At 41.6% G+C, this 15,775-nt stretch overlaps 1 protein-coding gene across 3 annotated transcripts in view; it reads left to right on the top strand.

Annotated features, from left to right (window-relative positions):
• Window positions 1–15,775, top strand: part of Sqor (sulfide quinone oxidoreductase) — a 43,170-nt gene that overhangs the window by 23,409 nt on the left and 3,986 nt on the right. For all 3 annotated transcript variants that reach the window (XM_027421981.2, XM_035446480.1, XM_027421983.2), the window contains exons 4-7: window positions 4,545–4,598; window positions 8,226–8,420; window positions 9,506–9,715; window positions 13,617–13,800. In XM_027421981.2, the coding sequence (XP_027277782.1) occupies window positions 4,545–4,598; window positions 8,226–8,420; window positions 9,506–9,715; window positions 13,617–13,800 (643 nt within the window). The remainder of the gene's footprint in view (window positions 1–4,544; window positions 4,599–8,225; window positions 8,421–9,505; window positions 9,716–13,616; window positions 13,801–15,775) is intronic.

Genomic DNA, 15,775 nt, shown 5'->3' with positions numbered 1-15,775 from the left:
AAACTAAAACAAACATTTGTTGAACACCCACTGTGTGATACAGTGGACCTCACTGACTAGTATAGTCTAGTGACTGAATTTTTGTTGAACAAATGCTATTTCTACATATTAAAATAGCAGGTGCATTTCCTCCTTTCTTTTGAAGTAAGCTAGTATTTCTAGCTGACATCTGGCTTTCCATAGGCAGTATTGGGAAACATCCACAGCAGTTACAGTAAGGACATTCTTCCAGACAGTTAGGGGAGTCCTGTGACTAAGGTTTGTACCAGCACCAAGGGAGAAGTGATGCTGCCAGAGATGAGGTTCAGAAGTGCTCAACGCTGTTTAGACATTATTTCCTACTCTAGACCCATAGGTTATTCAATAACTGTTTCCCCCATACTTGATGGAGCAGTTGAGAGTACAATGGTAAGACCACAGGCTCAGTGTCCAGTTGCAGTTTCATGTTCCCTGTCTTGCTTCTGAGCCCAGAACAGCAGCTGCCAGTTGGATCTCCAGGGAACTCACCCTTGCCACAGACCCCTCCCAGAGTTCCCTTACCACAGAGCCCATGATGCTTTAGAGAAGCGTGTGTATTACACAGAAACCGGGGCCTCCCCCTCTTCATGGAACACCCCTAGAGGATAAAGGTTGTATCTGCTCCATGTAGTCCTAGAACTAGCAATGTAGCTGGATGAGTAGATATACAGGCAAACACTTTCAGTTGCTTGTGAAAACCAGAGTTTTATCAAAGTAGACAGATAACAACATCTATCCTGATCTGTATTCTGTGATGTTCAGAGAGTCAACACCTTGACATTCTTGGTTCTGTAGGAAATTTCAGCCATTGAAAGACATGGGAAGTGACCGGAGGCCTTGGGTCTGGGATGATGCCCTAAAGGGAAAACACAGGAGGAAAACTGTAAAGGAAAGACATTTTACTCTATGCATACCTTGGTGGTTTTATCAAAGTGTAATATCAATTATTTGTAAGGACTGGGCTCAGACAGGCTCTTGGGAGGAAGGACATTAAGAAAGAATAAAGCTGATAGCTAGGAAACCAGCATAGGACTGATCCGGACCCCTGAATGTGGGTGTCAGTGAGGAGGCCTTGGCAATCTATGGGGCCTCTGGTAGTAGAACAGTATTTATCCCTATCGTACGAATGGACTTTGTGAGCCCATTTCACATAGAGGGATACTCTCTCAATCTAGACACATGGGGGAGGCCTAGGCCCTGCTCCTAATGATGATAGACTTTGAAGGTCCCCCCATGGAAGGCCTCACCCTCCCTGGGAAGCAGGAAGAGGATGATAAGGGGATAGTGGGGAGCAGGGGAGGAGGGGAGGGAAAGGGAACTGGGATTGACATGTAAAACAAGCTTGTTTCTAATTTAAATGAAAAAAAAAACAGAAAAAAGAAAATAACAAACAAAAAGAATAAAGTCTAGCTAAAAAGAAAACAAACAAACAAAAAGCAATCCTTAAACCTTTGGATCGAGCTTCAGAGCCAGCTGACTCAAACTCTAAGGAACTGCAAAGCTTGTAGACACAGCTTTTGAGCAATTGCAGAGAACAGCATAGACCTTGCCAGAAGGCCTAATATGGACAAGTATCCTCATTTCGTACATGGTTTTGGGGTGTGGACAGGGTAAGGGATCAGTAGCTAAACCCCTTGCAAAACTCCAGGCTCACCTACTAAATAAATGTCACATAGTAATTTAGAAATAGAATTGTGCCAACAAAGGTTCAAAGATGACAAACCTGGCTTCAGTGACTAAGCAGTCCTGGTTCACAGTGAACTAAGCTGTCCTGGCTGACAGTGAACATGCAGCCCATATTTCCTTTCCCATTTTAGAGTTCTTCATGAAACAGTAACAATACTTATTAAGCATGCACCTGTGCAAAGCACTGCTTTAAGTGCTTTACAGTTTCCCGCCCAGCGAGTGCTCAGAGCAGCTTAGCAAGGTAGGCACCGCCCTCGTTTCACAAGTGAAGAACCCTAGATGTGGTTTCCTTTCAGGCATCGACTGCATACCTTCTATGTCCTTGATGTCATTCTGGAGACTGATCATACAATGATGAGCAAGACAGAGAGTTTATCTCCTTCAGGAACTCAGTCTGATGGGAAAGATAAGGGTTTCAGATAATCATACAAAAAAAAAAAAATCACTAAGCCACAGCCAAGAGGGAGCCAATCAGGTTTGTCGGGTCAAGAGAGCAATCCTTTCTAAGTTAAAGGGTGAGTAGGCATTAGTTATGGTTAGAGGTAGGAGAAACACGAAAATACCTTGGGAAAAGAAGGAAGCAGAGGCATTGGAGAAAACAGAAGCCAGTGTGGCTGGTATAGGAGGGGTAAGATGGGAGACACTTAAGTTCAGAGAAGAAATAAAGCTTGTGGTCTAGGAAACAGATTCCTGAGGCCAGAGGGTCAGAGACACAGTCTAGGTCTCAGCAGTTCATTTCCATCTAGAGCCTATGGCAGAAGAAGGTAAACTAAGAATAGAATAATTTGGTAAATTGAATCATGTTTGCTAAAGAACACTGATTAATTTATGCAATCTGAAGAAACTCTCTAGGGACATGTTACAGAATTAAAACTTGAACTTAAATGAGCCCATCTGTGGTGAAAATTGCTAACTGGGTGACAAGAATCATAAATCCAAGACTCACACACAGTCGGAGGATAAATTGAAGCCACAAGATACCTCCCAGGAGATGTTATGTTCCGATTCCTGATGCTGTTAGCTTATGCTGTACTCTGCTCACTGAAGTCGTAGAAGAACATCCTACCAGAGTCACTAACTTCTTCCCTAACCTCCAAACAAGACCCTACAGCTTCCCCAAGTTTCTGAGTCTTAGAAGTCACAAATGGTACATAGTCAGAACATCTACTAGAGCCCTTATTCTCAAGAGATGTGAAAACGGGTAATCCTCAAGATAATGAACCCCACTACAGAGACACCGAGGAGTTCCTGCATCTCCAAGGGGTCTCCTCAATGACATAGGCCTGGTTATACCAAGGAGCCAGGTGTGATATAAGAAGCCTCTTAACCTATGAGCAAAAGACTGCTAGGCAAACAAGCCATGCACATATGTGTACATGTTTCCTTATATGTACTTATATGTATGCCTTTCTGCTAGGTAAAATTAAGAACAGCTTTTCTTTCTTCCAGGGCAGGGCAGACTGATGCAGCAGAGGGTGATGTAGGAAGGACCGAGAGTTATGAATTGATCTTGAACTCAACATGAATCAGCACTGTGCTGACTGTCACTGAAAAAGGCAAATACAGCACCTAACTGTGGGAGAGAACAGTCCTGCTGACTCTAGGCCATTCTGTAGTGCTCCTATCCCTTCTCCCTGGCACCTTGCTCATGTTAACATTATTAACTCAAATGATATTCCAAGCAGGGCATCACCCCATGTCCCTCTTGCCTCTTTCTGTGCATCAATAGCTGGCTCTCTTATGGAACCAAGAATGTCCAGTTGTTGACTCTCTGTGGGGGAAGAACATACAGACCTAGTTGTTTTTTGTTTTCTGTTAACTTTGATAAACTTTAATTTTTTTTAAATGAAACTAAAACTGTTCCTCCATATATTTACTCATCCAAAGCATTGCTGGTTTCTTGCTAGGTTCTAGGACAAGGAGAAGATGCAACTTTATCCTCTAGAAGTGATATATGGGGAAGGGCATGGTTCTGTGTAACATGCCTACTTCCATAAAGCATCATGGGCTCTGCGCCAAGGAAGCTCTGGGAGGGGCCTGTGGCAAGGGTGAGAGGCACAGGGAAGCCTGGGCACCCTGGAACTAAGTCTCCTGTGTGGCAATGTCTTCAACAACTGCTAGACTCTCCAGATAGAGCAGAACACTCTCAGGTCTAGGCATCCAGTCTTTTCGACTGTGGCTTGTTCGGCTTGCTGCCTGTTCTTCATTTAATCAGAGATAATGGGGATTACCACCCATGTCTCCTTGCTGGGCTCCTGGTTCTTATTTGAGTGTTTTCTGGTTTAGCTCTTTTTATGGAATATTCTTACACTGTGCATCCCTCTTAGAGTTTCTCACGCCAACGTGTCTTTTCCTTGATCCTAAATATACACGTCTGTAACCGTACCATTGTCTTCAGCATCCATTTGAATCCTTAAACATAAATAATTGTGTAACATCCCTTCAGTGACCTTTGAAGAAGTTTCCCAATTAAGATATTGGTTCAGTTCATATTATAGATCAGAGTCACATGTTGCCTATCGATCTAAAAGAAATTGACTGTTTTTGGAGATTAGAAAGTTGATCCTACCCCTGACAATATGAAGAAACACAAGCTTCGCACAAAAGATTATAACTTCTTTGTCATTCTCCGGTTATAGGCATCCCAAGCTCTCAGAGGCCAGGCACAGGAATTTTGAAGCAGTGAGAGATGAGGCTATAGAAGAAGAAGAAAGATGGTCAACTGTAGTGTGAATCCACTCCTCTCTATCCTGTCCACTACCATCCACTTGACAAATGGAGGCATGGTGCTGATTTTTGAGCATTGGTCTAAAACTATATATTTTTTATGTATGTTGTAGATCTCCTACAAATATCTTATCATCGCTCTTGGAATCCAGCTGGACTATGAGAAGGTACAATCTTCAGTTGTTGCTGTGTTACACCCTCTAATTTATGCTAAGACAAAACTAAAACACTGTATTCTTGTTTATATTCATTTGTAATAGGGAAATGATAGAGAAATGGTTCTAAGATACTGTCCCCCACCAAGCCTAGCTTGTTTCTCAGAGATTTCAAAAACCTCCAAGATTCTGTGAATGATAACAATGTGCTTTAGCTTTAAAGTTCAAGCACATTTCACTATGCCTGTGTCCTAATTGTGTTTCTTGCAGAAACAAGCATTCACAGGAAGCTTGCCTTGTTATGTAGGGCTGGGCTGGCCCTGTAACAGCACTGGCTTTCCCTTGCAAAGAATTCTTAAGCAGGAGAACACAGCAGTTAGTTTGACAGACTTTGGATGCTTCTTTAGGGGTTGTTGTATAGAGACTTCTGAGTGTTTGAGGTATGAAGTTACCAACACAATTTAAATGTGACCTAGAACCTTCTTAGGTGTGTTTTCAGCAAGGGAGCTACATGAAATTGTGAGGTTCAAGTGGATTTTCCTAAAACACACTAGAGCAATCTATTCATTGTTAGGATTCCCAGGAGCTTGTTGGGGACTTTTGAAGCAGTGAGACAAATAGTTGCAATACATAATAAAGCCAGGTGCTAACACAGGTTGCAGATATGTGATTCCTCCTCAGTAGAGGTGGCCCAGGAAGGGTTTTGGGGTGTGTTTAGATGTGAAGAATCATGGCATGCCTGGGGAAGAGGAGTGAAAATGTGTTGAGATAAGTTATATGAAAATTCTTTAGTGGCCTCCTTGCCTTGTGAGGAAGGTGGAAGAGGGCAGGGTTGAGAGTTTCTAGCGCCTTCTTGTAGCAAGCTAAGAAACAACAATATTTAAGTAAGCAGTAAGCAGCCTTTACTATGGGATCCCTGCTACTCATCAAGAGAGATGCTGGGGACTGATAGTGATCCTTTACAGCTTCTGGTGAGGAAGGTATTTTTCCTCCTTTTCACAGGTAAGCAAACTGAGGCTAAGGGAATATAACTTAATCGTAGCTAGCACACTACCAGGTGCTCTTTGGCTGTAAATTCTAGAAAACTTCTCAAATGAATGTAAAGTGGAAAAGAAGGCAACCATTTGAAGATATGAGATCCCCGTGGAGCCCTAGGCAGGAGTGTGATAGTCTATGGCAAGCTGAATCTTCTCTCCATCTGTTGGATGTATGGGCCTCTCATGCTTGACATGGACTACCTTGTCTCTGCTCTTTGTCATGCCAGCTTCATTGAGTGTCTTTAGCATGGTGTCCTATTCATCAATTATCTGTCATGTTACAGACAGGATAGACCTTAGCTCCCCAGCAATTCCGTTTCTTCTCTTCCCCAAAGCTCATGTGTTCCCTCTCTGCTGTCATCTCTCCGCTTCAGAGTTTCCTGAAAGCAACTCTGACTGATGAGGGAGCATAAGACATACTTCACCACACAGAACTTCCTGGAAGGAATTTGGTTGCCTTATGGCATCCTTTCTCTTAACAGTGGCTTTTTAAGTACAAGGTAACTTACTCAGGGTTACAACACTGCTTAGTAGGAAAGGTAGGACAGAACCGTATCTTTAGTATTCCAAAGTCCATGCACTTAACACCTTACTTTACTGGTTTACCAAGAGTTGGGTCTGTACAACTCGAGAGGGTAATTTCAATCTTACTGACATCACGGATGAACGGCTCTTGATCCCGTCTAGCTTTTCAGGAAGGCAAGTGGTTCTCCCAAAGGCAGTTGTGACAGGCATCCTGTCTTCCCTCTGGAGGTGGGAAGAACTGTATCCCAACTACAGCTTCATGTCCAGGGAGGTGGGGTTGGGTTCTCCAAGGCTGAGCCCATTCTGCAGCCTGGCAAGGTGACTTTAGGGGCCATGACTGTGGTCTGAGCCTCTCATTTACTTGTCTGTTCCTTGTGTGAATACAGGGGACTGATGCCACTGTAATGTCTGAAGGGTTGTAGGCAAAACACAAGGGATTCGAAGCACTGTGACAAATTCTTGTTTTTTTTTTTTTAAATTTGTAAATTTGCTTTCATCTTCAATAAATGGCAAATTTATATGTATAGCAAATAGTGCTTTAAAGTAAGCCTCTTTATTTTTTGCTGATGAACTTATTTCTTTTTAATTTGTTAATTAGCATGCATAATAATGGGTTTCATTAATACGTCTTCGTGTATCTTTTCACATCCTGTCCCACATTGGTTAGTTGGCCCCTCCTCCCCTTAAATACTTCTTCCTTAGGCTCTCATGTCCCGTGTATCCTCCTCTCCGCTCCCCGCCCTCCCCTCTCACATGGTCTCTTCCTTTCCTCTTATGTTCCTTTTCCAATTCCTTCACGTACACACACACACACACACACACACACACACACACCCCACACACCATACACACACACCACACATATGTACATCATACACATGCACACATATACCACACACACCACAATACCACAAATAAATGCAACCACACACATATACCACCACACACACACACACACACACACACACACACACACCACAAATGTATGCAATGACACACATACACGACTACACACACACACACACCACACACCTCTCTCTCTCACACACACCTCACAAATACACACCACACATATATTCAACCACACAATATACTACACACACACCATACACACACACCACACATACATACATCACACATATACATACATATCACACACACCACACATACACACACCTCACAAACACACACCACACATATATATAACCACACAATACACCACACACACACACACACCACACCATACACACACACCACACATATGTACATTATACACATACACACATATACCACACACACCACACACACCACAAATAAATGCAACCACACACATACACCACTACACACACACCACACACCTCTCTCTCACACACACCTCACAAACACACACCACACATATATACAACCACACAATACATCACACACACACACACACACACACACACACACACACACACACACCGCACATACATACATCACACACATATACACATATACCACACACACCACACACACACACACACATACTACACACACACATACCACACACACATACCACATATACAAACATCACACATACACACACATACACACACACCACACATACACATACCACATAAACATACCACACATATCACATACATACATACCACATAAACACCCCCCACACCACACATATATACAACCACACACATATACACCACACACACACACACACACACACACACACACACACACCACACACCATACACACATACCACAATTATGTACATCATATACATGCACACATGTACCACACACACCACACATACACACACATACCACACATACACACCATACATGCACACACACAGGTGTAAAAGTAAATCTAGAATAGGCATATGAGAAAAATATGGTATTTGCTTTTCTGAGTTCTGTGTATTTTGCTTAATATAATGACCTACAATTGTATTAATTTTTCTACAAAATGTCGTGATTTAATTTTTCTTCCTAGCTGAGTAAAACTTCATTATCTGTTTATCTCACACTTTTTAATCCATCTTTTTTAAAAGACAAATTCCCATGTGTTTGGTTGCAGATTAAAGGACTACCTGAAGGTTTTGCTTATCCCAAAATAGGGTCCAATTATTCAGTGAAGACGGTAGAGAAGACGTGGAAGGCCCTGCAGGACTTCAAAGAGGGCAATGCAGTTTTCACCTTCCCAAACACTCCAGTGAAGTGTGCTGGTGCCCCCCAGAAGATCATGTACCTATCAGAAGCCTACTTCAGGAAGGTGTGTCTCCTCTTCAGGACAGCGAGGACAAGGGCAGGTGCCACCAACTGAACACCTGCCACAAGTCCACGGTTATCCCTGTCATCTGACCTTCATATTTCTAAAAGTTTATACCACATGTTCACAGCTACATAGATGCAAGTGGGAGAGACCACTCACCATGCAGTTCTCTTGTACAGCTGTTCTCATAAACTAGAAGAGGTTTTCTATAGACTTAAAAGATCTGGTGACAATCATACTGCACATCATACAAGGTATTCCACGTTATCAATAGTTCTTGTGTCATACTTCAAGACTGAGTATAAAAGTCCACTGGAAAATTATGTTAGAGATTGTTTAAATACTTTAATATCTGTTATTAGCAATTAATTATAAATCACACACACATACACACACAGAGGCTCTCAATTGCTTTCACTCAGTCTCAAGGTTATGAGTATTTTCTGACTTTTGATATATGTATTTACAAATAGGCAAAATGCCAGTTTTAAAGCAAAAAATGTTCTCATGGAATTTCAGAGATTTTGGAAAAGAGATTTAATTTTTTTTTGTAATGAGGGTCAGGGAGGTTTGCCCAAACACCTTCTGTGTGAGAGCAGATGACGGCCAATGGAGTATACCTGGCATCAGGTAGTGGGGGTCTTTCTGCCCTCTTTGGCTTTTACTGAGACATGGCATTCAGCTCACTGAGTTTGATTGGAGCCATGGCAGGACCCAAGGCAACTTGTGCTTCTGTAAAAGAACAGAGAGGGAGAAAGGGAGGGGATGCCTTGAGGATTGTGGTCTTTGTTCTTGGAGCCTGGCAGTGGGCATGGGCTCCCCTGAGCTCTGTAAACTGCAGTGATCCTGTGAGGTGGGGAGCTAAGAGACAGCCTCAGTGATGCTCCTGATGCTGAGGAAGTTCATTCTGGATTGTAGGGGTTGGGACAAGCGTTTGAAGTTCTACCAACGTAACTTCTGATAAACAGCCGACAATATCTCTACTCAGGGTTTTAATTCTGGCCTGGATGAAAAAAAAAAAAAAGGAATGAAAAACAAAAGGGGGGATGGAGTAATCCCTGGCTTTTCTCTCTCCTTTTTCTTAGACCGGAAAGCGGCCCAAGGCTAATGTCATCTTCAACACGGCTCTTGGAACAATTTTTGGGGTTAAGAAGTATGCAGCTGCCTTGCAGGAGATTATCAGAGAGAGGGACCTCACTGTCAACTATAAGCACAACCTTATTGAGGTCCGAGCCGACAAACAGGAGGCTGTTTTTGAGAACCTGGACAAGCCTGGGGAAATAAAAGTGATTCAGGTGGGTGGCAGGTTAAGCTGGCTGCCTGGGGTTTTATTTGCTGCTCTGGGCAGCTGCTGCAGGAGACACAGGGCCTCTTCCTGGACTGCATCACAACTTGCTGGGGAAGGCTGATGATGCTAGGGGAACTGGAGGAACTGGAGAAGGCAAGGCGGGAGAGGCTGCATCAGCAGGGTCTGGGGTGGGCTTATCTGCAGGGCCAAGACTTTTTTTTTTGCTTTTTTTTTTTTTCTTTTTTAACTCTACCTTTCCTAACATGCAAACTATTTCACTTGAGTTTTTATTGCCTGGAGAGTTTAGGGAGGGCTTCCTCAAATGCAAGACCCTGTGATGGTCTCAACCTTCGGTGTGTGAGAAAGAGCCCTGCTTGTTAACAGCAAGGAAGTTGTGGGGCTCTCAAGCAAGACAGGGGTGTTTTTCATCTGTGGAAGACGCTGTCTTTACACACCTTTCACCTGTGCAAACTCTCGGCCCTTAAATTCTCTCAAGAGACTTGGTAGAGCCACCAGCTTCCTTGGGAAGATTCCCACCTGTGTTGTGTGCTCTTGGTCTTGGGCATCTGTTTCCTTTCCCACCAAGTGGGAATACCACCTTAGTAGAGGAATTATGAAGATTTAAGCACAAGACTCGATGGTATTGGAGAGTATTTGTTTACAGCATTCTGGCAGGAGCTGCCCGCAGCGAGAAAGCATGGTACACCCATGTGACACACTCACATTGTACTCTGTGTTTAATGATAAAGGATCCATAAAAAGGAATTTTGAATGAACCAGAGATTAGTCTACTAGACATCAAAAATTTAAATTTGAGTCTTTTTATCTTAAGCTTAAAAAAAATCCACTGCACCCATTTTTCTTTCTTAAACAGAATATATTAAATATCATTAAAAATGTTACCAATGGCTCAGGGCATACTTTAAAAATCCTTTATTTGGAAATATCTTCAAACTTGGAGGAGTTATAAAAACAAAAACGGCAGAAATAAAATTGTGTTCGCCTTTAGCTAGATTCACATTCGGAATCTTATAGCAGTTGCTTTGGCTTTATTATTTGATTCTCCCTCAGTCTCTATTTCTGTTAATTTTCCTAAATATGGGTTACATTCATCAAGCACTATTCTCCTTATCTCTAGATAACTTCCTTAGATAAGGGTACTTCCTAAAAATGTAACCACAGTAGTTAATCAGCTTAGTAAATTTGGCACACATATGCTATTTTTATCTACTATCTGTATCCAATTTTGTTGATTGACCCAATAGCTTCTACAATGTTTTTTCATCTCTAGTACAGTAGGTTTGATGTCTCTTAGCCTCCTTTAATCTGGGGCATTTCCACAGTTTTCCTTTATCTTCTGTGACTCTGGAATTGTGGAACAGTATAACCTCCTCTGAATTTTCTCAGAAGCCTTCCTCATATCTAGCGATGAGTTTTGCTTTGTGAACAGTGCACAAGTAACCAGGTGGTCCAGAGAACAGCATTTACCATTTTACAGGCTCCTTACTGGAGGTTTGCTCTGGTCTCCAGTCCAGATAGAGTCTAGTTTCTCCATTGAATTATTGTTCTCTTTCCCCTTTGCTAACAAGAAAGTCTAGAGAGACATTTCCAGGTCGTGCATACACTCCATTCTTTAAAGTTTCACCCGACTTGGTACCTACTGATTATAATTGTCTTCCTCACTTCCAGTGTGATGACTGCAAATGAGTTGTTTTTGACCCCAGCATTTCATCCATGCTTACTAATAAGCGCTTGGCATTTTATCAGCAAGTGCATTTCCTTTTATATTTATCAATTAGTTAGTGGCATGAACTCATGGATGTTCCTTTTCTCCAATGTTTTAGAATTCATTAATGCTTTTATAATTATTTTTGTAGTCAAATTGTCCCAGATTTGGTCAGAGCCTCTTTAAGCTAGTTTCTGTATCTTTGTGACACATTTCTTTCTTTTCCCCAGAACTTCTGTGCTGTCTGTTGTTATCCTTTGTCCCTGATCATGTGGTTCTGTCTCCTCCAGATCAGGGCCCTCACTTTGAACAGCTCTCATGCAGCTGGGTGCAAAGGGCCCCCTGGAGTTCATAGGGCTACTAGTTACCATTTAACGCAAGGACCTCTGCTCTTTGTGGTTGGTGTTGGTTTTTGCTTTCCAGTTTTCCAGGCTGCCAGGAAGTTGTGACTTTTGGAAGGTCCTCTTACCTTCAGGTTTTAAAAGTTGCTGTTCTGGATTTGTTTGTTTGTTTGTTTTTTTTCCTGGAAAACAAGTGAGCCAAAATTTTGAATTTTATGCAAGTAGAAGTGAATGGGCTGTGGGTGACTGTCTGCCCAAAGCAAATGCCTGTGAGAAAAGTGTGACCTTGAGCAAAGGAATCGAACTTCGTGATTTTTAAAACTGTGGTTTCCAGCTGCACTCTGGGGAGTTGAGGCTGCAGGTAGAGACCTGGTTGAATGAGTAGATGCATTCTTTGACCAAGTTTGTAAAGTAGAAAGATACTTGTGTTACCTTTGAGTGATAAGATTTCAGCTCTTAGACTGTGACTATCAGAAAGCCCACCAAAGGCTTCCAAGTAACTGTTCTCAGTACTGAATCACCCCAGGGAGCTTTCCAAATGTGCTGATTCCTGGGTCTCCATGACACAGGTTTTGATTAATTGGTCTCCGGTGTGGACCGAGGATGGCTGAAGACCGAGTTTCAAAAATTACCCTATAATTCTCATGTTCAACTAAGGCTGACAACAGCCATGTAAGAAAATGTTCCCTAAAGCCTAGTAGTCTGGGATACTCTCTCTATAAAGTGTGTTAATTGATCCAGGTTTCTCCATGCTCACTGACAAACAGACCTGGTGTCAGGGACCCATGCCCCCAAAAGGCCCCTCAAGGTACACTGTTGAAGAGCACTCACCATTTGCAACACTTTCCTGAGTTTAAGTAATCCTACGATAGACAGTTTGAATAAGTACAATTCAGCTTTTTGATTTCTGGCCCCTCATTGATTGTTGAGTCAACATGAGGGCACTGGACACAAAAGGCTGTTGACTATAGCAAGGTGAGATAGTCTTTAATGTGTTAACATTTTTACCCTGATGAAACATGAATATTTGAGTAAATGTGTCCTCAAGTAGACCTTGAATACATTGAAGTTGTGACATGGAATTGTGAAATAAAATGAATAAGACATGACCTACAAAAAAGTGGAAGAATATTACATAAATAAAAAGTTGAATGAATAAATGAATGAGTGAAAGCCTCAGCACAGGATCATCCTTTATATGTTTGGGAAAAGAAGACTCATGCCTATATTCAACACTGCTTAATAAACCTAAAGCTACACAAGAGCCCTCTTTACTTCTCCAAGGTGTCAGAGAATTTTATTACTCAGCTTGTCATCTCGTATTGATGACTGGCACTTTTTTTTAATGTGTTTTGAGAGCTGAGTCTCATTTGGGAATAATGTTCTTAACATAATATTTATAACTTTCAGAAACTAAACATCTTACAGAATATAACAGAAGAACCAAACCCAGACAGTGCAAAGTTGACAGTTGAGGGTCAGAGAAAGATGGACAGTACATACCACTCCTCAATTTTTAGCAAAAAATGGGAGTGTCAGTAGATCATTTCAGAGTATTACTGAATTCTGTTTCAAAATATTGGGTTCCCCCATTTCTTCTGTTGAAGGGACACGGGCTCAGTATAGGCAGATTATACCAACCTGAGAGAACAGCTGCTTAGTTTCTCACTATCCTCCACATTAGCACATAAGGTCTTAAAGAGTATACGGATTGGTATAGTTACTAATGCATAGTGCTCCCTGAAGCCATTGTGATGTATGGAATGAGGAAGACAGAGAAAAGCTAGTAGGCTGTAGAGACATTGAAAAGATAAAAAGTTGGATGTCCTTGTTTTGTGTAGTATGAAATGCTTCATGTCACACCACCTATGAGCTCACCAGATGTCCTCAAGACAAGCCCTGTGGCAGATTCTGCTGGCTGGGTGGACGTGGATAAAGACACTCTGCAGCATAAGAAATACCCGAACGTGTTTGGCATTGGGGACTGTACCAACCTTCCAACTTCAAAGACTGCTGCTGCAGTAGGTAGGTTAACCAGCTCTGATTCTTTTCTCAAACTAATGTCTCCTCAAGGTTCCATCAAAACAAGAACAGAGGTCTAGTGCAAGCTTCCCTAACAATAATTTTAATAATATTATATTCAATAATGAAAAATAAAACCTTTTGTGGTTTAAAGATGACTTTGGTTTCCCCAAGACAGAATCAAGTCATCAGTGAACCTGGTGTCATATGGAGAAGAAACTAGCTTTTAAGGGCTTTGCCAAAATACCCAAACTGTGTCCTCACCTGTCATAGAGACTGTTGTCAGAGCACGAATGACCCAAAAGAGGGAGACACTTCCCACTCTCTAAGTTCTACTCCTTTCCTGATTGCCATGCTTACATCTCTGGTACTCTTGGCCCTTGATACCAGGCAGGTTGGCTATTTTTCTTCTGCCTAAATCACTGCAAAGCTAGGGAGGCATTTGTTTCCCTAGAAAACACATGCAAGTCAATGAAAGCTTGCAGACCAGAAAATTGTCTGTATAGACAAGCACAGTAGAGCATGCCCTGATTGGTACACGATTAAGGCCTCAGCCTGGAAAACTAAATTTCTTTACCTAGATGTTCTGCACTAGCAGTGATGGGAAGAATTGCCTTTTAGATTCTGTCCTCCACAGAGAGGAGCTGTCTTCTGTGGATGCCATAAAACATGGACCTCCCTGCTGATGGGGAGGCTGTGTTTTGTGTGAATTTGTGTGGAACATGGTGTGTTACTTTTGTTTTCTACACATTAAGACTTTCTATGAGAGCTACTTAATGTCTTTTTCATTATCAATGCTATTTACCTCTCGTCTCTTTAATTTTAAAAATCTCAACTAATGAAAAATTTAAAAAATATGTATTTGATTTACTAATCTTTATATGTTTGTATGATTTTTTTAATGAGTCATTTGAAAGTAGTTGAGGCACCATGATATTTTGCCTTAAGTACTTTCATCTGTCTCTCCTAGAAAGGACATATTCCTCCATATCTACAGAATCCTTATTATGTCTAAGAAATTTAACATTGGATAATAAAACCATCTCACATGCAATCCAACACATATTTTCTAGAATAATCCATTGTAGTCTGTGAAATTAATTTGTCTTATCTTAGGTAGGGCTGGAGTTCATCACTTGGTTGGGGTGGTGGTGCCTGCTGTTTTTTCTTTCCTTTAAATTTTTTTTTGCCAGCTGTTTATTTTCATCACCAAACACCTTTTTTAAACATGTAGTGATGTTTATTTATTTACCTATCTATTTTTTCATTTATTTATGCGAGTGCAATCATGGAGGTCAGAGGACAGCTTGGAGTTGGTTCTTTCCATCCCACATGTGGGTTCCTGTGGAGGGGATTGGACTTAGCTCCTCTTGTCATCTTTGCCTGCTGAGTCATTAACAAGCTTTCCTCTTGGTAATTATGGATAGTGTGTGAGGCAATGCTTTAAGTTTATATCCACATTACATGCATTTCTGTGGTGGAAATACCTGTTATGAGAGGCTCCGATTGTCTGGCTTTTAGCTTATACCAAACAGAGAAGTATTAATCCAGTGCTTCAGACAGACATACTGGATCAGAGTTATCTAACGAAGCCTTACTTCAAGCCCTGCCATCCGTCTAGCCAGAGTCTGTGTTCCTTCGCCATGTAAACAGTATCCCCATTGTTTTTATATCAGCTTTTCTACGAACGATGTTTTATTATGTGATTGCTCCAAAACTTACTGGAAAGTGTTGCTTATACTTGGGTTGTTTTACTTACCTATTTTACAGCACTGCAGTGAATGCTCATCTTTGTCACTTCACATGGATACGTGCTTGTGTCTTTAGTGTCTGTCTCAGGGCTTTTATTATTGCGGAGAGACACCATGATCACAGCAACTCTTATAAAGTAAAACATTGAATTGGGACTGGCTTACAGTTTCAGAGGTTCAGATAATGTCCATTATCATTATGGTGGGACACGGCAGCAAGCCGGCAG

This window comes from Cricetulus griseus, chromosome 6, assembly GCF_003668045.3.
Source record: "Cricetulus griseus strain 17A/GY chromosome 6, alternate assembly CriGri-PICRH-1.0, whole genome shotgun sequence".
NCBI classification, from domain to species: Eukaryota; Metazoa; Chordata; class Mammalia; order Rodentia; family Cricetidae; genus Cricetulus; species Cricetulus griseus.
Note: the sequence above shows the minus strand (reverse complement) of the source record. Positions and strands in the feature narration are given on the sequence as shown.